Source organism: Ipomoea nil, unplaced genomic scaffold (assembly GCF_001879475.1).
Source record: "Ipomoea nil cultivar Tokyo-kokei standard unplaced genomic scaffold, Asagao_1.1 scaffold3401, whole genome shotgun sequence".
Lineage (NCBI taxonomy): Eukaryota > Viridiplantae > Streptophyta > Magnoliopsida > Solanales > Convolvulaceae > Ipomoea > Ipomoea nil.
The window spans coordinates 920,079-947,409 of NW_017619829.1; the positions used below are offsets into that span (position 1 = coordinate 920,079).

Sequence of the window (27,331 nt, forward strand, 5' to 3'; positions counted from 1 at the left end):
TCAGTGGCCTAATTGCACTTTTTATTCGTTCAGTGACCTAATTGCATTTTCAAGTTACGTTCAGTGGCCAATTTAAACCTTATTCCATTAAAAAATTCAATTGAGTTAATTCATAGGCATTTTAATTCAGTAACGAAATTATCAAGTTAAGAAACAAATTAAAATTAACCGAATTAGGCTACATGTGGACGCTATTTCCCCTTTTAAAATTCATACAAAAATACAAAATAGAATAAAAATCCAAAAGTGGAATAAACTAAAAAAAAAAAAAAAAAAATCTCAAAAATGGTGGCAAAGAGATGATTAGCCTATCAGCAAACACAGCGGTATAACTGCCATTTACCTTCTTCCAGAGAACGCGGAAACCACCAACTTCTCTCTGCACTTTTACTAACAGAGCCGCCAGGCTTCATATATTTTCCTTTCTTGGACAAGTTCTTTTCACAATGACCCTCGCGTTGTTCAAGTCAAAGGCCAATAATCTTCTGGTAAATTTCCATTCTTCTCTTCTACATTGCTGCTTTCAAACTACATTGCTTCAAGTTTTCAAATTCACACACACCCTCCCCAAAGATTTCGATTTCCGTCAAAGGGTTTGAAGAATGAATTGAACTTTCTCGCTTTTCTTTGGTTATAAGTAGGGGGTTTCCCCCTGGCTACCCGTAGTACAAGCAAGATTCAAGAAACGCATAAAAAAAAAGAAAAAAGGACTGTGAACTTCTTGTCTATAATTGTTTTTGCGTTGTGGGTTATTGTTGTTTTGTGGTTCAGTTTGTGTCATTGGCAGAGAAAGGCAGCATTAGGTGTGTCTCCTTTGTGCCAACGAAGAGAGTTAGCAATGGAGATTATTAGCAATGGCTTGAGTGACAATTCTGGAGCTGGGGGTGGTGTTAGGGACATCTATGGTGAGGATAGAGCCACTGAGGATCAGACTATCATCCCTTGGGCTTCTGCTGTTGCTAGGTATGTAAGTTTATGTTGAATCTCTTGATTAATTGTTCTGGATTTTGCTAATCTATTTCGAAGCATATTTTATGCACTCCTTATTTTCTCTCTTCCATTTAAGTGGCACATTCTTTGTTCTTTGATTTGTATTTTGGATGGCGAATGGTTTAGCTCTAAACCGTGACAGATTGATTTTATTCAGTTCCAATATATTGATTTGAAGTGAATCGATTTTACCCAATTAAAATTCATTAGTTAGTGAGTGTTAGGATTAAGCGCTTACCACTACGCCAAAAGCTATAGCTCGTAGCGAAGGTGTAACTTTATTTCCTTATACCGCCACACATTTTCAAGACGCTGGGTCTTTTACTGGCCTCTGCCCATCAATCTCCCATCCACCGGGTGCTAGACTTGGCCTTTACCAGCCTCCGCCCAACAATGAGCCTTCCTCATCAGCTAGTATTCAGAAATGCTGGATTGTGTTTAGGATGAATTTAGTTTGTAAATTAAGTAATTAACTAATCAAGGCCATCTATTGGTGATCATTTTCCTTTTTGTGTTAACTGCTGAAAAATCTTTAGAAGTCTTTAAGCAGTTTGCTACCCTGTAATAATTTATGTGGGTACTCAATGTGATGTTTAAAACAATGAACATAAACATGATAAATATTTTTTGTGTAGTTATCTCTCTTTCAATCTGCAGATTGATGAATTTTGTTTGTCATTTTATAGTGGATATACTTTGATGCGTGATCCACACTTCAACAAAGGGCTTGCCTTCACTGAGCAAGAGAGAGATGTGCATTACTTGCGAGGCCTTCTACCTCCCGTTGTTGTGTCCCAGGAACTTCAGGTAACTTGATAATGACATATTCTGTATTAGAGATGTTAATTTTGATTTGAATTCCAATCTTATACAAAACCGAGCTGTTCCTTATTATCATCCCTTTCTTGTCTTTTTTTTTTTTTTTTTTTTTTTTTTGGCAAAATCTCCGTGTCCAGGAGAAGAAACTAATGCATAATCTTCGTCAATATGATGTTCCATTGCAAAGATACATAGCCATGATGGATCTTCAGGTACATTAACAGTAGGTAGACTAAATAATGATAACTTTTTTGCTACAACATTTCAGTACTAAACTAATTTCATGAATTTATGAAAATTTGCAGGAGAGAAATGAGAGGTTATTTTATAAGCTTCTCATTGATAATGTTGAAGAATTATTGCCAGTTGTTTATACTCCAACTGTGGGTGAAGCTTGCCAGAAGTATGGAAGTATTTTCAGGCGTCCTCAGGGACTTTTTATCAGCCTAAAAGAGAAGTAATTACTTTTATTTTGATATTTACTTAGAGTTCAGCATAAAGTTGTACTAGCCAAACAGTTTAATTATCGATTCTGGCCATGGGAATTTTTCAGGGGCAAGATTCTTGAGGTGCTGAAAAATTGGCCCGAGAGGAATATACAGGTCATAGTAGTAACTGACGGTGAACGCATTTTGGGGCTTGGCGATCTTGGTTGCCAGGTAATAATACATGTTTCTATTGGCTTATCCATCGACTGGTATTTAAACATGAGTTTCAGACAACAAATGGGTAGAGGTCTACCTAAATCTCTCCGATACACGTTTGGTCAAGTCTATATTTCATGCCGAGTTATTATATTGGCTAAACGTAAAAAATTTGCAGGGAATGGGAATTCCTGTTGGAAAGCTTTCACTTTATACTGCTCTCGGAGGAGTTCGTCCCTCTGCAGTAAGTAGAATATTTGATCAATTTTGTTCTTGTTCAGCAGCAATTTAATGGAAAAAGAAACAGAATTCTGTTTAATTTTTGTATATTTGGTATCCATTTATTAATCCATTTGGGTATTTTTTTTTCCCAGTGTCTGCCTATTACCATTGATGTAGGAACGAATAATCAAAAATTACTAGATGATGAATTTTATATTGGACTTAAGCAGAGGAGAGCAACTGGACAGGTTTTATTTTTTAATCTTTGGTTTTCTTTTGTGATTTTATAATGTGTGGTTTAAGATTTCCAATCTTTAGTGTTTTAATGTTTGCCTTCTCATTTATTTTTGTTTTTTGACTCAGGAATATGCAGAACTATTGGATGAGTTCATGTCTGCTGTTAAAAAAAACTATGGAGAAAAAGTTCTCGTTCAGGTGCTTCTTTTACTTTGAAGTTTGTTAAGTACTGAACCAAAAGACATTCCCAAAACTTATCTATCCTAAATTTGGAATCACAGTTTGAAGATTTTGCTAACCACAATGCATTTGAGCTGCTGGCAAAGTATCGCACAAAACATCTCGTGTTTAATGATGATATACAGGTAACTATTGAGGCTATATATATATAGCTCTTAACTATAAGCATTCCTTGTGTTATGACAGTGTGGAATTGTGAAATTCTTTACATATATGTGCCTGCAGGGAACGGCATCTGTGGTTCTTGCTGGGGTTGTGGCAGCTTTGAAATTAGTCGGTGGAACTCTATCTGATCATACTTTCTTATTCCTGGGTGCTGGAGAGGTACCGAGCTTTCTTTAATTTATGAATCTCGATCTTTCCTATGAGTTTCTGTTTTAACCGTTGGTATTTGATGTACGTACTGAAGGCTGGAACAGGTATTGCTGAGCTTATAGCACTCGAGATATCAAAGAAGGTAATTTCATTTGATTTTGTTTATCTGAACTTGTCGTTGGGTCAATCTGATCTCCTCTGTCATTTTGCAGTCGGGTGTCTCACTGCAAGAAGCTCGAAAAAAGATTTGGCTTGTGGACTCCAAGGGACTGATTGTAAGTTCTCGGTTTGAGTCTCTCCAGCACTTCAAAAAGCCGTGGGCTCATGATCACGAACCCGTCAAGTCACTCTTAGATGCTGTCAAGGTATGGTGGAAGTTAATTGCATCTTTACAAAGTTATAGGAATTGAATTTGAAACCGGCCTCCTCGTTACATCCATTTTTGTCCATCTTAATTCCTTCCAGGCAATAAAGCCGACGGTTCTGATAGGAACTTCAGGAGTCGGAAAAACATTCACCCGGGAAGTTGTGGAGGCCATGGCAACATTCGACGAGAAACCTTTGATCATGGCTCTATCGAATCCAACCTCACAAGCCGAGTGTACTGCTGAAGAAGCTTATACATGGTCTGAGGTACGTAAATGGAATTTGCTCGTGTCTTTCGAAACATTACTGCCCGGAGCAACACCATTATTAATTCTCGAAGCTGCCAATTGCTGCAGGGCCGGGCAATCTTTGCTAGCGGGAGTCCATTCGAGCCTGTTAAATATGGGGAGAAGACGACATTTATCCCTGGCCAGGTAGCTGCTGCTATACTATACAGCTATACTTCACTCCACTCCTTAATTACTTTTCTTGCAAACTAATTTTTGGTTTTCGTTACTTTTAGGCTAATAACGCATACATATTCCCTGGATTCGGGTTAGGCCTAATCATGTCTGGCACAATTCGCGTACATGATGACATGCTCTTGGCAGCATGTAAGTAGCACCCACCTATACATTCATTTCAACTAACTTTAGGATTCTGCAAGTAGCAATATAAAACCGCCTTTAATTTGCTTGAACCGAATGGTTTGATTGTGACAGCGGAAGCTTTGGCAGCTGAGGTGACAGAAGAAAACTACGCTAAAGGACTCATATATCCACCATTCACTAAGATCAGAAAGATATCAGCCCATATTGCTGCCAATGTAGCTGCAAAGGCATATGAACTTGGTGAGTTGCTATGTTGGAATTAAGTGGACCGACATACCAAATGCATGCATGAAATGAATTACACACTTACTCCATTCTTATTGTTAGTGTGTTGATCAAGTTATTATCGGATTCCCATACTTAGGGGTGTTTGGCAAATAGCTGTTAGCGGGTTTGACTAGCTAATAGCATTAGCTAGTTGTAGAAAGACATTTGGTAAATTAACTGTTAGTTGATAGCTTATTAAATGCAAAATAACCCTTAAGGATATAATTTATTTTTTCAAAAAACTGATCGAATAAAGCTACTTTGAGCAGTTTTTTGAAATTTAGCATTTTAGAATAATAAGCTGTTATAAAAAGCTGATTAGCCAAACATTCATATTGATTGTTTAACCAAGTCAAACAAGCCAAAATTAGCTGATAAGCTAACTATGTTACCAAATAGGGGCCTAATTTCTTTTTACTTGCTTTGATTCGCAGGATTGGCTACCCATCTTCCTCGCCCAAAGGATCTTGTTAAGTATGCTGAAAGATGCATGTACACTCCAGTCTATCGCAACTATCGTTAATTCTTTCCCCATTGCCACTGAAATATTTGTTGAAATTGATTAGTTTTCATTGTAGCCAGTTGAGATTTTTCTTGCATTCTAGCTTTTTGTTTACATGAACGTTGTGTGGAAGAAGATGAAATTGAATATCCAATAAAGAAAAAAAAAACTGTCATTTTATATACTTCTGTTACTGTTTTTATAATTTAATTCTTTACTATGACTTCTATCCATCCCGTTATCTACTTCTCAATTAGTTCATGAAATGCGCATGACAGTAGATAGTAAACCCATTTGTTAAATAAACTAGACAGGCTTATTCAAATGATCAGGGTAATAACTCGCATACAATCCTTGTTTGATAAATAGCTGTTGGTTGATAGTGATTAACTGTTAGCTGATTAGGTTAATTAGAGTGTATAACTAGTTAATAGCATTAGCTGATTGTAGAATTGTAATTTGCGAGAAACGATAGGGTGTTCGCTCCGAGAGGCACATGAGCTGGTCCAAGGAGAATTGTCACTTGTGAGAAGCTCATTTGTCACTTGAACTATCCCTTTGAGTTAATTTCCCCCCTTATATGGAGTAACATCTAATTGGATTACTTCGCAAATTATGCTGTGGAAACGTGTTCAACATGCGCATGGTGCGCATGTTGAACACAGAGGTAGATCCATAATTTATATACTGTAGATTTATAATTTTTTTTTTGAAAACATAGATTCATAATCCTCGATCTCTCCCCTCATTCCATGTCCTGTCAACCACATCCCTGCATCCATCATCATGAAGCCATGCCATCTCAAAAAGGAACCCTCTCTTCCCACCACCCCTCCTTTCCCGAAGATTCAGAATCCCTAGGAAAAGAGCAGAATGATCCGAAGTTCGAGTTAAAATATTCAATACACTAGCTTCCCTGACAGTTTCACGCCACCCCTGTGTAACTAACACTTTATCTAGCCTTTCTCCAATCCAGTCCACCGTCCCTTCCCCCCTTTCCCATGTATACGAATATCCCAGCATTGGCAACTGGGCGAAACCACAATCATTAATAGTGTCCTCAAAGCCACGTAACAGTGTCTCTGGGTGGGGATTCCCTCCCCGCTTCTCATGCTAAAAAATGAGATCATTAAAATCCCCTATGACAACCCATGGTAGCTCAGATCGGTGAGATAACGATCTGATGAGCTCCCAAGAGTCATTCCGCCTTCCCCGCTGAGGAAACTCATAATAACCTGTCATTCTCCATTTATCAAAACCTGGCATGCTGACTTCTACATCCACATGATTTTTTGAGAAACTTAATAACCTTGCTGTACTATTTGTCCTCCATAATAAAGCCAATCCACCACTCAATCCAGTATTGTCAACATAAAAGAGGCCATCAAAACCAAGCTTCACCCGGAGTTGTTCAGCATGATCCCGGCCAATCTTGGTTTCCATTGAAAATACAAAATCGGGTTTCTTACAGGACACCAGGTCCACAATTTCCCGAACTGTTCGTGGATTACCCAAGTCACGACAGTTCCAGCTCAAGGTACTCATGATGATGGGCGGGTCTGGGAACCAGTACCTGCCATATGCAAGTTTTTTGAGAGATCGATCATAGTAACATCACCATTCCCCTGTCTCGTAATACTACTACCTCCCTCTCGGCGGCGTTTAGCTACCGCCACCACAGTACCTTCGGTCTCACGGCGGCATCCCTTGGGTTGCCGACCTTCCACTTCCGCCAACACGTTTGGTATCACCACTGGCCTCCTTACCCTCCATCGGTACTAACCAGCCCTCCCCGACCGCTCTCGGTCCCCGACGTGATCCTGCTCGTAAGTCCGCTGAGAACGGATATTCTTCGACCGGGTCGGTAGCATTCCGGGCATGGATGCAAAACTTATAAAGATGTCCCAACAACCCGCAATAAAAGTAGAAATTATGTAGACGCTCATATTTAAATGAGACCCAGCAAGTCAATTTATCCCGCTTAACAAACTTCATACGCCTCTTGATAGCTTTTGATCAACAGGAATAGCCACACGAATACGATAGAAAGCCTTCCACGGTACATTCACAAATCGGTCATCCCCTTTAACAAAGGTGCCAAGGTAATTACCAATCTGCTCAAGAATCTTATCCGAAGTATGGCCCATGGGTAAATCATGAACATGAACCCACATATCAACCGTATCCAAGACCACATCCTCCGGCAGTGTGCCATCTACAACCTGCCTACAAACAAGGGTTGCATTCTCATAAGCCCAGGGTCCGTCCTCCAAAACACGTTCCATGTCCGTCTTGTGGTAGAAAACGAATAGGAACAACCGCGGTTGGATCTCCGTAACCTGAACACCCTGCACCGGTTGCCATACCGAAGTCAGAACCTCACGCATGAATTCCAACTTAACAAGTTTCCGCATCAAGAACCGGCCGACGAGCGACTACACTTACTTCCTACTCGTCGCCGATTCCTCCTCCTCTTCCAGTGCTGGCGTAAATTCCGCCTCCTCCTCCTCCTCCAACACCATGTCTGCCCATCTCTTCGTTACCCCCTCCACCGTCTCACCGTCCGCCAAAGTCGCCATGCACACGCTGTTGCCTTACTGATCAGAAGCCTGCTCGTCGCCGAAGGCAGCTGGAGTGCAAAAACCGGCCAAGAACGCCGTAGAACACAAGAGAAAATAGGGAAAACCTAGGAGAAACCCTAGTAGTGGAGAGAAAACCCTAGAATTCTAGAGAGAGATTTTTTTCCAAGTGTGTCTATTCATGGGGAAAAGCAATAATTCTTTGATTAAATGTGATGGTAATGATAAAATATTTAGAATTACAAGCATGGTATTTATATGCAACCCTAAACATGTATATGTACTAAAATATCTTTGTACTGTACTGTGGGCCCCTACTCCCGCACCCTTGACCCACTTCACTCCGCTCCGTTCCATACATATGAGACATACCCAACACCACAATTGTATGACCTTTTCACGAAGTTGTTCGTGAATCACTATATATAAATGGCCTATTTTGTAGTGATATTGGTGAGCTTAAATGCTTTTCTTGTAATAGTATGCTAATTATGCGATGAACGAATAGTTACATATATTCAATAATTATATTATTTAGTTACATTACTATTGTATTATATATATATATATATATATATATATATATATATATATATATATATATATATAGAGGCTTCGAATTTGGTGCAACCCTTATACTAGATGAGATCATGAGATCTCATGATATCCATTGATTCATTTTCTATGACTAGTTGAGATTATAAGAGATTATGAAAGTAATTAAGGATATATTGAAATTAAAAGGATTAAATGGTAATTGTAGATATATGTTTAATTATGGATATAATTCAATTGGAATCTTAAGCATTATATTAGGGAGATTATCAATGGAAATTGATATTTTAAATTATTAGGGACCATGGTAATAATTAATTATATGTTGTACATCTGAAATTTTAAATTATGGGGAATTTTACGATGGTGTGTGCGTGGGTGTGGAATGGTATGTGCGTTTTATAGTTTGCCATGGTGTACACCTCTTGTTACAGAAAACCGCACACGCCTAGGCTGACTAGGGGGTGACCTCCTCGTCAAAAAATTAAAATCAGCAATCAGAGAGTGTGCTCACGGGCTCGGCTGACTAGGGGGTGTGCACCGGATTCAATATATATATACTGGAAGCACCTAGGGAAGGGTTCAGGTGTGGTAAAAGCTTCCCGTGCAGTTGTGCGGTTGACGCACCTTAAGCATTAAAATCTAAATCAACAGCTCAAATCAATGAAAATTAACAAAACAAAAAAAAAAAAAAACGCGTGTCTGGAAGAAAAGAGCTAAAAATGGTGCATATTAAGTGATAGAAACATGCACCTTAAGTATTAAAACAACGCACCTTAAGCGTTATAACAACGCACCTTAAGCGTTATAACAACGCACCTTAAGTGTTAAAATGACGCACGTTAAGCACAAAACCCACGCACCTTAAGCACAAAACTCACGCACTTTAAGTGTTAAAATGACGCACGTTAAGTTTTGTTTAAAAGTTTTGTTCTTGAGGGTCTGAACCACTCCTTAGTTCAACAATTGTGTTCTTCTTGTAGGTCTGAACCACCCATCGGTTCAAAAGTTTTGGTTCTTCACGCCCCTTAAGCACAAAACTCACGCACTTTAAGCACAAAACCCAGGCATCTTAAGAACAAAACTCACGCACTTTAAGTTTTTCAACAACTACTCACATTAAGTACAAAATACAGGCACCTTAAGCACAAAACTCACACACCTTAAGCACAAAACTCAGGCACCTTAAATTTGACCTAGTTATAAAAATTACCAAATTGCCACCGCGGTTTTTTATTTTTTTATTTTTAAATTTTGGTAATCCTGGACGTTGATTTAAACAAAATCAATGGCTCTCCTTTCAACGCACAACCGCACTTGGGGCTGCCAACCCCTATATTGTTAAAAAGTGCATGTTTAGTATTATAAAATTACACATTGTAAAAGGCAAACTTTTAACATTATACTGTACACTTAGAATTTTTTTGAAATGCATATTATGTTGTTACAAATTGAAGTGCAAGTTTAGTATTTAAAAATTGTACGTACTTTGCAAAATGTGAAAGTGCACTTCACTTAGAGTTTGAATACATGCATGGTAAAGGCAACATCCATGGTAAAGGCAACATCCATGACATAAAATTGCGCAATGGAGGCTCAAATTTATGGAGAGGTATATGTGGAACCACATATATTATTCAGAATGGACTAGGCAGAAATGGATACAATAATAGCGCTGCTAGTGAGGAAGGAAATGAAGAAGGCCAAGCTGAAAATATATACTGGAAGCAGGAAAGCAATGGACTGTTCTCAGTCTCGTTTGCATACAAAGCTACTTGCACAGTGAAGCCGAATACCACAAAGGAGAGATGGGAGGATGGTTGGAAACTTAAGGTTCCAAATAAAATCTTGATGTTTTTATGGACACTCAAACATAAACGAATCATGACGAACTTAGAGCGAATGAGAAGAGGTTTCACCATGGATACAAACTGCCTGAACTGCAGTAACCAAAGTGAAGATGCGGACCATTGTGTGCGTCAATGCAAGGAGGCTATAGAAATCTGGGAAGTATTACTACCTCATGGGGCCAAACATGAATTTTTTTCAAGTGATTTTGATAGCTGGCTAACAAATAATGTAGCAGGTTTCACGAATGGTGCAAAAGTCGAGATCTGGGGAGAACTCTTCGCTACCACAGTTTGGTGGCTATGGAAATGGCGCTGCAACAAAGCTTTTAGGGGAGAAACATGGGACTGGAGAATGAAGCTCAAGTGGATTCAAGATCAACACCGGGAAGCGAAAGAAGTGTTCGCCAGGAAGAGAGTACCTGATGCGAACTAGAAGATTAAGAGAGGGAAGGGACGAGATCGAGACACCTGGTACACTCTTCATACGGATGCAGCGTTCAGCACCCACAATGGCCTTACTGGTTGCGAGGGTGTGTTAAGAAATGCAAATGGAAACTGGGAGCGTGGATTTAGTAGCTCTACAAGAACGACTCACACAACTGAAGGAGAATTAAAAGCAATCCTGCTCGGGATGGATCGTTATGATGTGCATCCGTATGCACCATGGTGCATACGAATGCAAAACGACGTCGTTTTATTTAAAATGCGCATCCCACTTAAAAAAAAAAAATTCAGTTTCGATTCTGGAATTTTAGTTCATAGATTCTGGAATTTTAGTTCATAGATTTTGGAATTTTAGTTCATAAATTCTGAAATTTTAGTTCATTGATTATGAATATTTAGACGTGAATCGAAACTAATTTTTTTTTTCATTCATGCTGGATATTTAGTTCATTCATTATGGATATTTAGTTCATTCATTCTGGAATTTTAGTTCATAGATTCTGGAATTTTAGTTCAAAGATTCTGAAATTTTAGTTCATCGATTCTGGAATTTTAGTTCATTGATTCTGGATATATAGTTCAAATTATGCACAATATAATGTTGTTGCTGGGAATCGAAACATATATATATATATATATATATATATATATATATATATATATAGGGAAGGGTTCAGGTGCGGGTATAGCTTCCCGTGCGGTTGTGCGGTTAAATCTGAGCAGTTGATCAAATTTAGATCAACGGCTCAAATCAATGAAAATTAAAAAAACAAAAAAAACGCGTGCCTGGAACAAAGAAGTATAAGCTAAGGTGCACCTTAAGTGTTAGATCTTAATCACAAACTCACGCACTTTAAGTACAAAACCAACACACATTAAGCACAACCTCACACACATTAAGCACAAAACCCACGCACTTTAAATATTCTCACAGACTTTAAGTTTCAACAATTACTGACATTAAGTACAAAACTCACGCACATTAAGTACAAAACCCACGCACATTAAGCACAAACATCACGCACATTAAGCACAAAACTCACGCACTTTAAGTATTTACTCACAGACTTTAAGTTTTAACAACTATTCACGTTAAGCACATCCCCACGCACATTAAGCACAAACCTCACGCACATTAAGCACAAAACACACGCACATTAAGCACAAAACTCACGCACATTAATCACAGATCCGCTCACCTTAATTTTGACCTAGATGCAAAAATTACAAAATTGCCACCGCGTTTTTTTTTAAAACTTTGATAATCCTGAACGTTGATTAAAGCGAGATGAATGGCTCAGATTAAACCGCACAACTGCACCTGATGCCCTCACCCGCACGAGAACCTAAATATATATATATATATATATATATATATATATATATATATATATATATGTGTGTGTGTGTGTGTGTGTGTGTGTGTGTGTGTGTGTGTGTGTGTGTGTGTGTGTGTGTGTGTGTGTGTGTGTTTATTTACGTGCATATGTGTATATCTCAATAAAAATTATTATTATTATTATTATATAAAATATATTTTATCTTTATACACATGTATTATTAAAAAAATATAAACATAAGTGAAAATCTTCTGATTTCTTTCTTTAGATTCATAATCCTATCCTCTCAATCCCTGTTGATACACTCCTTGCAGGCACTGCACATACGATTCCATTAATGGAGCCAAGTAACTCAGCGTCCCGATTGATCCAATCCACAATCTCTTTTGCATCAGTACGCATTCAAAGTTTTCTGACCTTCCTATTCCAAGCCCATTGAAGGGTAGAATACATCGCCCTTCTGCCATCAACGCATCCTGTGCAATGTGGAGACACGGAGGAGAGTTCTCCCTGTTGATGGCGCATGTGTCTTCTGCCCCGAGGTTGATCGATGAAGATGCTGATCATATCGTAAGGAAATGCTGGAAGGCTAGGGAGGTCTAGGAGCGCCTCATTCCTATCTATAACCGTGTGCAATGGGAAGGTGGCGACTTCGTGGGGTGGACCCTGGGCAACATTGCGATGAATTCGGACTGGAGTGCGTTCTTTGCTACAACAACATATCTCGAGAGATTTGTTTTAATTGGGCAAAGGGCATGCAACGATTCAATTTGGTTGTTGTTACAATTATGCAGTGGTAAAATTACTTTTTTTTTTTGTTTTTTTTTTTCTATTTCTAAGTTATTTCTTGCGGAGAAATTCTGTGTATTTTTTACATTAAAAATTTACATTACTTTTTCATATTGTATTTTATTTGTAATTATGAAATTAACTACTATATATACAAATAGTCTATTAAAAGGCATGATATTTATTTATACAATAATTATTTCCATATGAACGTATGTAACTGTCAATTTCAGAATTACATATAGATATAATAGGATAATATTATATTTATATATTATTATATACATATATAATTATTCCAAAAAAATATACATATATATCGTAAATCATATATAGTTATTAGGATCAGATTTATGAATATGTAAAGCACACTATGATTCGAGTCTTTCTCTGTCCGTTTAACGGTCCAGGTCCACCCGGTTCGCTTCGAGAGGCACAGAAGCTGGCCCAAAGGGAATCATCACTTGTGGAAATCGAACCTGGGTTATCCCAAACCTTTTAATAGGTTATTTTTAAATTAATATATATAATTAAATTATTCTACCCAATTATATATATTATTGGGTATGTTAGTAATGATATATTATATAGTTTATTTGTTTATGGCTATTGTTATAGTTGACTAGTCTTTACTATTGTATAGGAGCTTTTTGTGGTAGCTTTCCTATAGGACTCTTTGTGTAATCTCTTTCCAGTTTGAATGTGATTTGCGTTGTTCATTTGGTATCAGTTAGCGTTAGGCTAGGAATCCTACCCTGTTTTTCCTCCACCACCTTATCATGTCGACAAATTCCTCTGAACGCACTGTAACCACCACCCCTCCACCGCAAACAACCGGGAACTCCCTAATCGCAGCACACCACTTCGTTTCAATAAAATTAAACAATCGTAATTTTTTATTTTGGCGCACACAAATTATCCCTTTCTTACGTGGCCAGGGACTTTTAGGCTACATCGATGGCAGCCACGTATGTCCACCGGCGATCCTCCCTGCGACAGCACAGGCAGCCGACTCCGGCACCACCGCAGCCGCCTCATCAGTCGTCAATCCGGCGCATGCGGCGTGGGTTCAACAGGATCAATTGATCCTGTCTCTCCTGATCTCGTCTCTATCCGACGAGGTCATGCCATTAGCTGTTGGCCGGGAAGCGTCACGCGATGTCTGGCTCTCCATCAACGACTCGCTGGCGTCCTCCACCCGAGCTAGGTGTCTCAATCTACTCGGTCAATTCCAGACGCTCCGGCAAGGCAACATGTCGGCCTCGGAGTATCTTGGGAAGGCGAAGATGTTGGTCGAAGCTTTGTCCCTGGCCGGCCATCGGCTCTCTCTTGACGAACAGGTTCTCTACATGTTGAGGGGACTGCGTCCAGAATTCCCGGCAATGGCGAGTGCTCTTACAGTGACCAGCACACCGGTGACTCTATCCCAGTTAGGTGATCTTCTGCAGGCGCAAGATTTCATCCAGGGAGATGAATTTGCGATGGAGTCCGTGAATGTCGCTCCGACTGCTATGTACGCTGGCCGTGGTGGCCAGTCGAACGGGGGTTCTGGACGTGGTGGCTGGCAGAACAGCAGCAGTCGCGGCCGTGGGCGAGGAGGCTGGAATTCCGGCAGCCGTGGCCGTGGCAGCCCTCGCTGCCAAATCTGCAGGAGTCACGGACACACTACCGTCTTCTGCAACAAGCGCTACACCGAGCCTCCGCCATCGCCGCACGCTCACATGGCCGTCGCGGGCACACCTCCGGCAGAAACTGCCCAGCCGGAAGTCTAGTTTCCCGACACCGGCGCAACCACTCATGCGTCGCCGGACGAGCAAATGATCGGCCATTCTGAACCGTATACTGGCGGTGACGTGTTGAAAGTAGGCAATGGCGCAGGTTTGAATATCTCTCGCGTTGGTCGTACAGCTATCCCATCTAGTTCCAAACCATTAAATATGTCAGATGTTTTATTTGTTCCGAATTTGTCATTATCCCTGTTATCTGTTTATCGTTTCACTAACGAAAACAACGTGTTTTTTGAGTTTCATAAAGACTTGTTTTTTGTGAAGGATTGCACTACTCGGGAAATACTCTTTAAAGGTTCCGCGGTAAGCGGGTTGTATAAGTTGTTGGTGCTGCGGTCTCATGTTGCGTTCTTAACAGCAAAAGCATCACCTGCAGTCTGGCATCAACGCTTGGGTCACCCTCATAAACAAGCCCTCCAACGAGTCCTTAAACACTGTCCGGTCACGTCAAATAAAGCTCATGCATCAGAAATCTGTTCCGCCTGTCAATGCGGCAAATCATCCCGATTTCCCTTAGATAGAGTGTATACTTCAAGTTTAGAAGTTTTAGATTTTTTGTATACAGATATCTGGGGTCCTTCTCCAGTTATTTCAAATTCTGGCTATCGTTATTTCGTTTTATTTGTAGACGACTGTACTCGTTTTTGCTGGTTTTACCCCTTACGGTTAAAATCAGATATCTATAAAGTGTTTGATTTGTTTCGGGTGATGGTAGAACGGCGGTTTTCCCGTTCTATCAAAGCCATTTAGTCTGATTTAGGGGGTGAGTATCGTCGCCTACACACCATATTCGAGTCCTTAGGCATCACACACAGACAATCATGTGCCTATACCCATGAGCAAACAGGCCGTGTTGAACGCCGGAATAGACACATTGTCGAAACCGGTCTGGCCTTATTAGCTGAAAGCTCAAGACCGTTAAAATATTGGGATTATGCGTTCGAAACCGCAACTCAACTAATTAATTGTTTACCCTCCTCTGCCGTGTCATATGAGTCACCGCACTTCCGTCTATATAAAACACCACCCCTATACACTTTCTTCCGTGTCTTCGGGTGTAAATGCTATCCGTATCTGAGGCCATACAATCGGCATAAAATCAAATATCGATCTACACCCTGTGTCTTCCTAGGTTAGCCAGTTTATTTTAGGGGATACCGCTGTATGGACTTAACGACGGGAAAGATATTTATCTGCCGTCATGTGCGTTTTGATGAAACAATCTTCATTCCTTTTTTCTATGCAGACTCCTGTGCAGGTTGATTCAAATCCGGCCCCCGCTCCTACCCCTTGGGGAGCCGGGCCCGTAATGATAAATCCTGTCAACACCCCGGTTCTAGATGAACCTCCGATTGCGCAACAGCCGGCCCCCATGGCCATAGAAGCACCACCTCAGACTGGTGCAAGACGAGGCCGCCCACCGGGCCGCACCAAAAGAACGCGTGCACAGGTTGAGGAACATGTCATGCGCACCAGGGGCAAAACTCAGGGTCAAGACGAGCAGTTCTATGCTCTTAACACCACCGTGGACCCCACTTGCTACTCCCAGGCTGTAGGTCATCCGCAATGGCATGATGCTATGGATCAGGAGTTCAATGCCCTTATGCATAACAACACGTGGAAACTCATCCCGGCATCTCCGGATATGAATATTATCGGCTGCAAATGGGTCTTCCGTACCAAGCGCAAGGCCGATGGGACTATAGAACGCTACAAAGCCCGATTAGTGCCGAAGGGGTTCAATCAGGTCGCTGGTGAAGACTTTTTTGACACCTTTAGTCCCGTAGTCAAGCCGACTACTGTTCGTATTTTGTTCTCTCTTGCAGTGTCACGCAAATGGGTGTTGCGGCAGCTAGATGTCCACAACGCCTTCTTGAATGGCCGCCTATCTGAAACGGTATACATGAAGCAACGTCCCGGCTATGAGGACCCGTCTCATCCAGGTCACGTCTGCCACTTACAACGTTCCTTATATGGTCTCAAACAGGTACCCCGGGAATGGTTCAATCGCTTACACGAGTTTCTGACATCTACTGGTTTCTTGGCATCCAAAACCGATGTCTCACTCTTTTACTATACAGCGGGCAACTCACGGGTCTACTTGTTGGTCTACGTAGACGACATAATCATGATGGGCAACGACTCGGCATTGATTGACACTCTTCTCCGTCAGTTATCAACAGCCTTTAAAATTCGTGATCTTAGGGTACCTCACTTTTTCTTGGGGATAGAAACAGTATCTTCCGGTGATGGTCTTATCTTATCTCAGCGTCGGTATATGAAAGATATCCTCACGAGGTCAGGAATGACGGACTGTAAGGCTCTAGCTACTCCAGCGGCAGTAACGCAACCGGCCACGCCCTCCTTAACTCCTTTTGAGAACCCGACTCAGTACCGTAGGATTGTAGGGGCTCTACAGTATCTAACCATCACCAGGCCTGATCTCTCCTACTCGGTAAACAGGTTGTGCCAGTTCATGCATTCCTCAACGGACGACCACTGGGCTCTACTCAAGCGGGTGTTGAGGTATATTAAGGGCACTCAGGGCTACAGGCTTCGTCTGTCAATGTCTCCCTCCTCCGATCTTCATGCTTACACTGACTCAGATTGGGTTGGATGTCCAGTCGACCGCAAGTCTGCTAGTGGCTACGCCGTGTTCCTAGGTGACAATCTTGTTTCATGGATCTCCCGCAAACAGCGTACTGTCACCAGGTCTTCCACAGAGGCAGAGTACAAAGGGCTTGCTGATGTTGTCGCCGAAGTCACTTGGGTTGTCTCGTTACTCCGTGAACTAGGGCTGCACTCCGGCTCACCAGCCACCCTATGGTGTGACAACCTAGGGGCCACTTACCTAGCAGCAAATCCAGTTTTTCACGCCCGCACGAAGCATGTTGAGATCGATTATCACTTCGTTCGGGACAAGGTCGCATCTGGGGATTTCATTATTAGTTTTGTCTCAACCAGGGATCAGCTAGCCGATATCTTCACTAAATCACTACCAGCTCCGTGCTATCAAGCTCTACGAGACAAGCTCAATGTTGTCGCTCTCCAACCTTGTGCTTGAGGGGGTGTGTTAGTAATGATATATTATATAGTTTATTTGTTTATGGCTATTGTTATAGTTGACTAGTCTTTACTATTGTATAGGAGCTTTTTGTGGTAGCTTTCCTATAGGACTCTTTGTGTAATCTCTTTCCAGTTTGAATGTGATTTGCGTTGTTCATTGGGTAGAATAGTTTAATTATATATATTAATTTAAAAATAACCTATTAAAAGGTTTGAAATGATATAATAAATTATTTTAAAATTATTTGACAGATTGAAATGTCGCAAAAGTCTCCTTGCATTTAAGAATTTGTATTTGTAATTATGAAATTAATTACCATATATAAAACTACAAGGCATGATATTTATTTATATAATAACTATAATTATTTCCATATGAACGTATGTAACTGTCAATTCCATAATTACATATAGCTATAATAGGATAATACTATATTTATATATTATTATTATATACTTATATATCGTACATCATATAGAGTTAGGATCATATTTAGGAATGATATATATAATTGGGTAGAATAATTTAAGAGCAAATACCAATTTTGGTCCCATGAGTATTAGCAAAATGACAGTTTTGGTCCACATGTTTAATTCCTACCAATTTTCATCCACAACTATTGTTTTAGTGCAAAAATTTATCATGCCGATCACTCATTTGTTTAAGACATGTCGAAATATGAAATTATTAAGGGTACTTTCGTGCTTTTCAAATTAGGATCCCTATTTGAGTATGAATAAAGGGATTTAAGCCCTAAGATATATCACAATTCGCAGTTTTCCTCCTCAAATTAAGGTAGGATGAGGAGGAGAACTGCGAATTGGGATCGATCTTAGGGCTTAATATAACACCCCTGATTTCCATACCAATTTAAACCTTAGACATGCAGATAATTCTAACCATAAAAGCATACACAACGGAAGACTTAAGCATGAAATATATGGAAAACGTAGAGTGATATGCCACGCTCACTCAACAGTGAGCGCACATGCGTAAACATCTGCATCATAATCCAACAATCTCAGAAAACTAAGTCAAAAATATAACATCTAAGTCTAATCAAAGGTACGTAGGCCCGAATCATCATAAACAAAAGGGGATATATTCTAACAGCTTCTAGACCGCGCCCTCATCTAATCAGCACCTGAAAGAAACACAGATATATATATTGGGACGACGCTCGGTCAACGAATGATGCTGGTAACCCACCAATACATGTGAAATATCATATGTAGATAGTTTATATATACAAAATCATTTGCGAAACGGGATATAGTATATATCAATTTCAAAAGCCAAGATAGAGATCAACACAAGACTCTATGTACTAACAATAAAGATAAGGGAACATATCCCAAGACATCAAGAAGCAATAACGACTCACAAGGATGACTCAAGGCATAATCTACCATCACACAGTAGATTAACACCCGACATGCACAACACAAGAGAATAAGGACACAACCATTGGCAACACATTGCCTTTGCAACTACACACGTCACAAATAGAGAAATACACAACAACGGCTACACAAGCCTTCGTGACATCACCCATCACGAATTGATATGCCTTCCTTATGCCCAGTTCCAACCTTATGGCTACCCCCAACCTTATAGCTAGTTCCAACCTGTACCTCCAGGACCCCTGTACACCAAGTCCAACCTTATTCCCCCGAGGACCGTCGTCCCCACTCCGAGAATCTCCAACAATACCACCGATTTCATAGTACACGAGGGTACCGATCACACACGGCAACACATGCCACCCAAGAAATACGTGAACCTTACACACAGGTCACAAACTCCATAATCGCGTCATGGCCACCACGAGGACCACTGTCGTACCTTGGTGGCTAATGTCCCATACCATTAATCATGCAATCCAGGTACAGCCACACACACCACACCACAACAGGAACCAATCAACGGATCACAACGAAGATATGAAACCATACTCAATTAAGGAATGGATCACAATCCGACAACAACGATGATTAACACAAGTCATCATCCACAATAGGAAAGGACAAACAACACACACGCTAGCATTTAAACATCGAACTAGCATGCTTATCAAACGAGTAAACCGAACATAGTTCCGAAGAACACACAAGACTCATCATAGTTCAACGAATCACAATGTTGAACACTTAGCACGATTCAAGACACCAAAACCTACATGGATTCCTACCATATAGTTCTAGACATACGAAACATCAAGAAGAAACTCAAAGAGTTCCACAAAAGAACATTGGGAAGTCAAAAGACCAAATACCGAGTCAAAAGAATCACGGGGAACAAATCCCCAACCAACAACATATAGCGTACTCGCGGGTGGAGACACGGGTGGACCTCCACCCGTGGTTCCGCCCGCGGGAACCACTCCCACGAGGCCTTGTACCCCGCGGGTGGGGCGACGGGTGGTGCCCCGCCCGCCGTTCTGCCCGCGGGTACACACCCTGTACCACAAACAATCCCTTCGGGGATTTTCAACTCCAAGCTCAAATTCAAGTCCAAAACATGCCAAATCTCACCAAATACAACAAAATGACTTGAATCAAAGGAATAGCCAAGCAATGGCATACAAGAACCCTAATAACAAGCTCTAGATATGCATTTTCACAAGACAATGCATCAACACTCACATTTCATAGCAAAATCACATGTAGAATCCAATAAATCATCATATAGGTAAGCAAAATAGATTTTGTAGAGCATGTGTTACCTCTTGTAGACAAAAAAATTCACTTAACACTTCACCAAGCTCCTAATGGGGCTCACCTTCCACACCCACTTCAAGAACACACCAAAAGATCATAAAGATTCTATCTTTAAGGAAAAACACCTTAGAAAACACTAAAAACACAAGATAAACATAGATCTTACCCTCCTAGATGCTCAAAGGTAGGAAATGTGGAATCTTGACGAAAAACTTTGAGGATTTGGTAAAGCTCCAACTTGGCTTGGAAGAAAAGCTATCTAACTTTTAGAGAGAAGGAGGAGCTCAAGTTTAGAAAGTGTAAGGGGAAAGAATGAGGGGTGTCCTCTAGGTTAGCTTGCAATTCTAACATAGGGTGAAATGTCTTGATTACCCTTACTAAAATGAAGAGGTGTAAGGGAACTACTCACAAAGCTTTAGGTACAACACTTGACTTTGGGTTGACTAGTCAATTACTAGTCCCCGACTATTGAATTTTCAGGAATTTTAAGGAATTAAATTATCAATTGGATTAGGCCTAATTACTCAATTAATCCCTTAATTGAATTTGGATTACGGGGTGTCACACTTAAATTCTTTTATTTATGCACAAATTGGAATCTTAAGTTAAAAAGGACGAAATGCCCTTAAAAGTTTTAGATTTTGGAATGTCTTAAATAGATGGGTGACCGACGTGATGAATTTTGGTACTAAAATAATAGTCGTGGATTAAAATTGGTACTAAAACAATAGTCGTGGATGAAAATTGGTAGGAACTAAACATGTGGATCAAAACTGTCATTTTGTTTATACTCGTGGGTCCAAAATTGGTATTTGCTCATAATTTAATTATTATATATATTAATTTAAAAGTAACCTATTAAAAGGTTTGAAATGATGTAATAAATTATTTTAAAATTATTTGGCAGATTGGGATGTCGCAAAAGTCTCCCTGCAATTAAGAATTTTTATTTGTAATTATGAAATTAATTACCATATATAAAAATAGTCTATTAAAAGGTGTTAGTGATATTAGTATTATTAGTATTATTGTTATATTAAATGTTGTAACTATTGTATAGGATTTAGTCTATAACTAATAGCCTGTTATGTAGGCATAGTTTAGGACTCCTATTTCTAATGTAACTTTACTCTTGAGAATTCAATTCACAGACTTATCACTTCATCTGGTACCATAGCCAAGTTCAAAGGTCATGGGTTCGAATCTCTACGTCACCTGATAAGCGACTACGGTCCACGTGTTGCTTGGAACCCACCGCACACGTGAGGGGGCAAGTTACTCCTATACAATAGTTACAACATTTAATATAGCAATAATACTAATAATACTAACATCACTAACAAAAGGTAGGATATTTATTTATATAATAATTATTTCCATATGAACGTATGTAACTGTCAATTCCATTATTTACAATATACATAATATACTTTAACAATATAAAAAAAAAATTAACATTAACTACTACAAATTTATAGGTCGACCATCGCACAGGCATCATACTAGTTAATTATAATTGAGAAACGTAATGTTGCACAATATTGATAGTGGGAGAGTGCCAAACAACATTCCTCAATTCAATGAGAATGGGGTTTAGATTTTGGGTGCGTTTTGAACAGGAAAGCAATTCAAAATTCATTATAATTTGGCACTACACAAATATGAATATTCTTAGTTGTTGTATGTGATTATTCTTTTAATCAATCTTATGTACTTTATTATTGACATAGTGATTTCAATGGACCACTTACCCATTTGTAATTATGGAGTGTAGAATGCAGTGCCCAATCAATTAATCCTGTGGACTAATTAACGGTTAAAAATAAAATAAAAAATTGAGATCCCATTTCAGTGAACATGGGTCGGCTTCACGTCATGCGTACGTCAATTAATTAGTTCCAAAAAAGTAATTAATAAATGAATTTTTTTACCGAAACAATAATGTTTGATATTATATATTACGATATATGTATAAGGTCTTTATAGTTTAATGATACATCTGAGGATCTCTCAAATTGGAGGTCACAAATTCAAACTCTATTAAAGATCTTCAATAGGTTGAGAAAGTATGTAAGAACATATATAAAAATTTTATTGAATAAACTAGACATTTTTAACATTAATAATAAGCTTTAATCTTCACCTTGTACATGTATGATTTGTAGAGTAGATTTATTTTGATATTTGTGAAAGTTTAGTGGTGTTGAGAGACTTTTGAGATACATCATAAAGTCAGGTTGAGTCCTATCATTTTATAGACTTGCGGCACACATGACCAAAAAATAAAAGAAAATAAAAAGACTTTACTTGAAGTTAACATATATTTCATATCTAAAATTTAAATTATATAAGAAAAAAAAAACTAATATAAAATATCTTAAGATTGACAAGTTTTTATTAATGCTACAGAATACACATGCACGCATGCAGCATCAATTATCAATGAAATAGAAAAACAACATACATGTTTGATGAATGACTGTTAGTTGTTACTTATTAGTTGATTGGGTTAATTAGAGTGTATAATTAGTTGATAACATTAGCTGATTGTAAAAATATGTTTGATAAATTAGTTGTTAACTGATAGCTGTTTGGTATAATTTCTTTTCTAAAAAACTAATTAAAAAAGTTGCTTTGAACAATTTTTTGACTTTTAGCATTTTGAAATTACAAAAAGTTAAATTTTTTTTGGTAGAGTACAAAAAGCTAATTAACCAAATACTGATATTTTAACAAAGTCAAACAATCAATATTGGTCAAATAAATTAAAATTAATTGATAAGCTAACTATTTTACCAAATCAACTGGTTCTATTACAATGTGGTATCTGCTCATATACTTTCTCAACTTACTGAAACACAAAGAACCAATAACGTCTTCATTGAGGTTTGAACTCATCACAACCTTCCAAATAAAAGTCCAACCTGGATACCATTAGACCACATAGTCTTGGTCAAGCCAATTCTTCTAAATGTTATAACTATCCATAATAACTATAATACTCAGAAACATGGAATTAAAAGTAATTTTTTTTTGACAGAATCTAACCTACTTATAGTAGTATTGTTTGGATTAAACTCGTACCCGATGATACCTTTTATTTGAAATAGTAATAGTGATGTCATTAAATTATAAAATACTTGACAAAAGTGGTTAATTAATTAGTACTAAGTTCGAAAAAATCTATAAAATAATAAGTGGTTGCAAGCCTACTTTTGGAGCATAATGGCACGAATGGAACTTTTTTTTTTTTTTTTTGGTAAGTAGACAAAGGTGATGAAGTGAACCAGGAATTGATAGTGCCATAATGCAACATTGTTTAATGAATGGATAGGCATAACATAATTAAAGAGGCATAGATTACGCAGAAAGTGTTCCACCATAGCCCATAGGGGTTCCACATGCATCCGCTATATATGCACACATATCTTGACGCCTTAAAGCACAAATAGTGCATTTCAGGAAGATAAGAGTCCTTTGAGCATAGTGATGAGGTATGAACAATTTTCTTCCATTTCCTGTACTTGAGTCAATGATATTATTAAACTAAGAAAACTTTTATGGTGTGTGTGACACATTTTGAACATTTGGACTGATAGGATTGATGTATAATTTCATGATAAGATATTAAATTTGGCATACCTTATACAAGATCGGATGCTTACTACTATACCAAAAGTTACGTTATAACTACAAGTAAAGACAACTTTATTCCGTATTCTTGTGTTGTAGTCAGTGTCACGTTTCGATGACAGGATACTAGGATTGATACTTCAAACCTTTGCCTAACTAGAATGATGAAGTTAACAATTGTTGGAGTTTTACATTCAACAAGGTGTAGAAAGTGGTTTTTCCTATTCCTCTTTGTCCCACATTGCTTTCACAAGGGACTTTTGCTTCCCTTTTATTCATCAACCCATTTAAAGCATTTGAATTATTATGGAGGGAAAAGGAAGGGGAATCCCACACAAACCTTGTTGTTTGTTGAGCTTGGTTTGCATGCGCGTTATGGTGGGTTGGGGTTAACATTTTGCGTGCCCTTCTTTTATTTATGACTTTTTCCCTTTTCGCGGGAAAAATCCCGTCCAGTATTTGTTTTGTGGAGAATCATTCTCATCCACAATTAATATGTGGAGTCAGAATAGGTCCCTAAAATCATGGCCTTTCTCCTCCACAATTGGGCTATTTTCGTGGGTTTTCTTGTGGCTGAGAGAGGGGAAGCGGTTATTTCCAAGATTATAAATATCATGCTTCCCCTCAGTTCTAAACATGCCTTCAATTCTTTCTCTCTTCTTCTCCTTTTGTCTGAGCTTTACGAGTCGGGTTCGTACTGTGATTTAGTTGTGGTACTAATCATAGAATATATGTGTTAACCAGCTGAAAGCTACCAGGTTTAAAGACTACCACAGTCTCCGGCAAATTGCTTTTAAGGTAGTATCTCGTACACGTCACAGATTCCTGTTCCTTCCTGTCCTCAGCCCACAACAAAAGTAGCCGAAAGCTACAACATTCTTTCTACAATTATCCAACAGTTAAAAGCAATTTTTTTTTATAGAAACACAATGTCGACCTTCGTCTCTAAGCCAACTTCTGACCTTGCCAAGCTCCAACCACTTAACGGTCCCAATTACTGTCGGTGGGCTATTAAGATGATGATCTACTTCAAATCTGTTGAGTTAGAGTACATTTTAGCAGTTGACCCTAAGCCCGCTTAACAGTCCCAATTATTGTCGGTGGGCTATTAAGATGATGATCTACTTCAAATCTGTTGAGATAGAGTACATTCTGGCAGTTGACCCTAAGCCTGCTCAAACTAAGAGTGTTGAATCCTCACAACCTGAAAATCAAGGTTTCACTCCAGACCCGTAAACACCTGATTCGAAAACACCATAATCCGTGTCATCTGACAAGTCCCAATAAGTTCGTACCAGGTATGAAAGGGATAACAAATCCGTCCGTGGTACTTTGTTGCACCATATGTCTGATAATTTATTAGACATATACGCAAAGTTCCGGTCCGCAAAGGAGATCTGGGAGATGCTGAAAAAGAAGTACGAAGCAGATGATGCAGGACGCGGGAAGTACATAGTTGGGCGCTGGCTCAACTACAAGATGGTGGACTCGAAGCCAATCATAGAGCAGGTACACGAGTACCAAAACCTAGTGTCTGACTTAGAGGGAGGCTGAAGGCATTCTATTAAGTATAATGCTGCAAACGTATGCTTTACTCAATAAGCTATCGGAATCCCGGGGAGAATTCCAAAACAAGGCGAAGCACGAGTCCAAGGACTACTCTTGGGAATAAATAGTCAACCACATCAACATAGAGGATGCGTATCGCCAAAGGTCTGTCTTTATTCCTGATAATTTAAAAGCTAATATAGTAGAATCCAGTGGTGTGAAAGGTGATAGGTCTAAATCTGGGAATGGAGGACAAAACAAAATCTAGAAAAAGGGGTTCAAGGTGAACAATGGCAACAAGTTCAAGAACAACAAGAACCAGAAACAAGGGAAATGAGGAGCATCTTTCGTCTGTGGGAAACTTGGACATCGTGCAGCCCAGTGTTATCACCGGAAGGGGGCGACCGAACAGAGATCCAACCAACAAGAAAACAAGAGCCAAGCAAACGTGGTTGAAGAAACTGAGGTGATAGCAGTTGTGGTGACCTTGGAGGCAAATGTAGTGCAAGGTACTGAAGAGTGGATTATTGACACTGGAGCAACTCGCCATTTCTGCGCGAGTAGTGGCGAGTAGGATCATGTTCAAAGATTTCCAAGCCTTTGCTCAAGGACACGGAGAGCAAGTCTATATGGGGAACGATGGTACTTCTGAGGTAAGAGGTAGAGGAAACGTAGAAATCAAACTCAATTCTGGAAAGTATTTGTTTTTGTCTAATGTGTTGTATGTGGCCTCCCTACGAAGGAATTTGGTCTCAGGGCCCTTGTTGGTTAGGGCTAGGATCAAACTCGTGTTTGTAAGGCTGTTTGTTTTGCCCCTCATTGCTTACACCTCTGCAAACATTGAAACTTTTATGAATAATCTTGCCACTCGCACTAGCGGTTCTACGTATATTGTTGTTTCCTTTGATGTATGGCATGCTAGATTAGGACATATTGGTTTTAAATGCATGAATAGGCTAAAACCCATGAATATGCTTTCAAGCTTACAAAATGATTCGTTTTCCCAATGTGAAGTATGTGCTGAGGCAAAATTAGCTAAAAACCGTTCTTTACTGCAGAGCATCATACTACGTGTGCTTTAGAGTTAATTCACTCAGATATACCTGATTTTAAGAATACTGAGACTAAAGGTGGGAAATGATATTATATCTCCTTTATAGATGATTTCACTCGATTTTCAAAATTATATCTACTTAGAAAAAAAGATGAGGTAGAATAAAAATTTATTATCTTTAAAACTGAAGTAGAGAATCACCTAGATAAAAAGATCAAAAGGCTTAGATCTGACAGAGGTGGAGAATATGAGTCCACATCTCATAAATCCTTTTGTGAAAAATATGGAATTATCCATGAAGTCATTGCGCCCTATTCGCCACAACAAAATGGCATTGCTGAAAGGAAAAACAGAACTCTCAAAGAGATGATCAACGCTTTCCTAATCAGCTCGGGCGTTCCAACCTCACTATGGGGAGAAACTACCTTTACAGCTAACCACATTCTCAATAGAATACCTCATAAAGGGTATGAAAAAACTCCGAATGAACTATGGAAAGGTTATGCTCCAAACCTAAAATACTTCAAAGTGTGGGGGTGCTTAGCAAATAGGACTTCCATCCTTTAAAAAACCTAACATTGCGCCTAAAACTCTAGATGCAGTCTTCGTGGGGTATGCAGAAAACAATGTTGCCTACAGGTTTATATATCTAGATAATCGCTCTATGTGCGAGGCACGAGAGGCTGAGTTCTTCGAACATGTCTTCCCACTGAAACTAGCTCCCACTACTACCTCAGAAAGAGGCACCTCTT

General features: G+C 39.2%; 1 protein-coding gene across 2 annotated transcripts; it reads left to right on the forward strand.

Moving 5' to 3' along the window:
• Nucleotides 1-355: 355 nt before the first annotated feature.
• On the forward strand, nucleotides 356-5,397 carry LOC109171301 (NADP-dependent malic enzyme-like). 2 transcript variants are annotated; one of them, XM_019320378.1, is made up of 18 exons: nucleotides 356-488; nucleotides 772-963; nucleotides 1,677-1,797; nucleotides 1,947-2,021; nucleotides 2,115-2,266; nucleotides 2,363-2,468; nucleotides 2,632-2,697; nucleotides 2,828-2,923; nucleotides 3,039-3,110; nucleotides 3,194-3,277; nucleotides 3,378-3,476; nucleotides 3,562-3,609; nucleotides 3,680-3,832; nucleotides 3,933-4,100; nucleotides 4,190-4,267; nucleotides 4,357-4,447; nucleotides 4,556-4,684; nucleotides 5,146-5,397. In XM_019320378.1, the coding sequence occupies exons 2-18, from the start codon at nucleotides 839-841 to the stop codon at nucleotides 5,232-5,234; spliced, it is 1,752 nt and encodes a 583-aa protein (XP_019175923.1). In that variant the 5' UTR covers nucleotides 356-488; nucleotides 772-838; the 3' UTR covers nucleotides 5,235-5,397. The 2 variants fall into 2 exon arrangements, with proteins under 2 accessions (XP_019175923.1, XP_019175922.1); XM_019320377.1 differs by lacking the exon at nucleotides 356-488 and having other exon boundaries at nucleotides 572-963.
• Nucleotides 5,398-27,331: the final 21,934 nt, after the last annotated feature.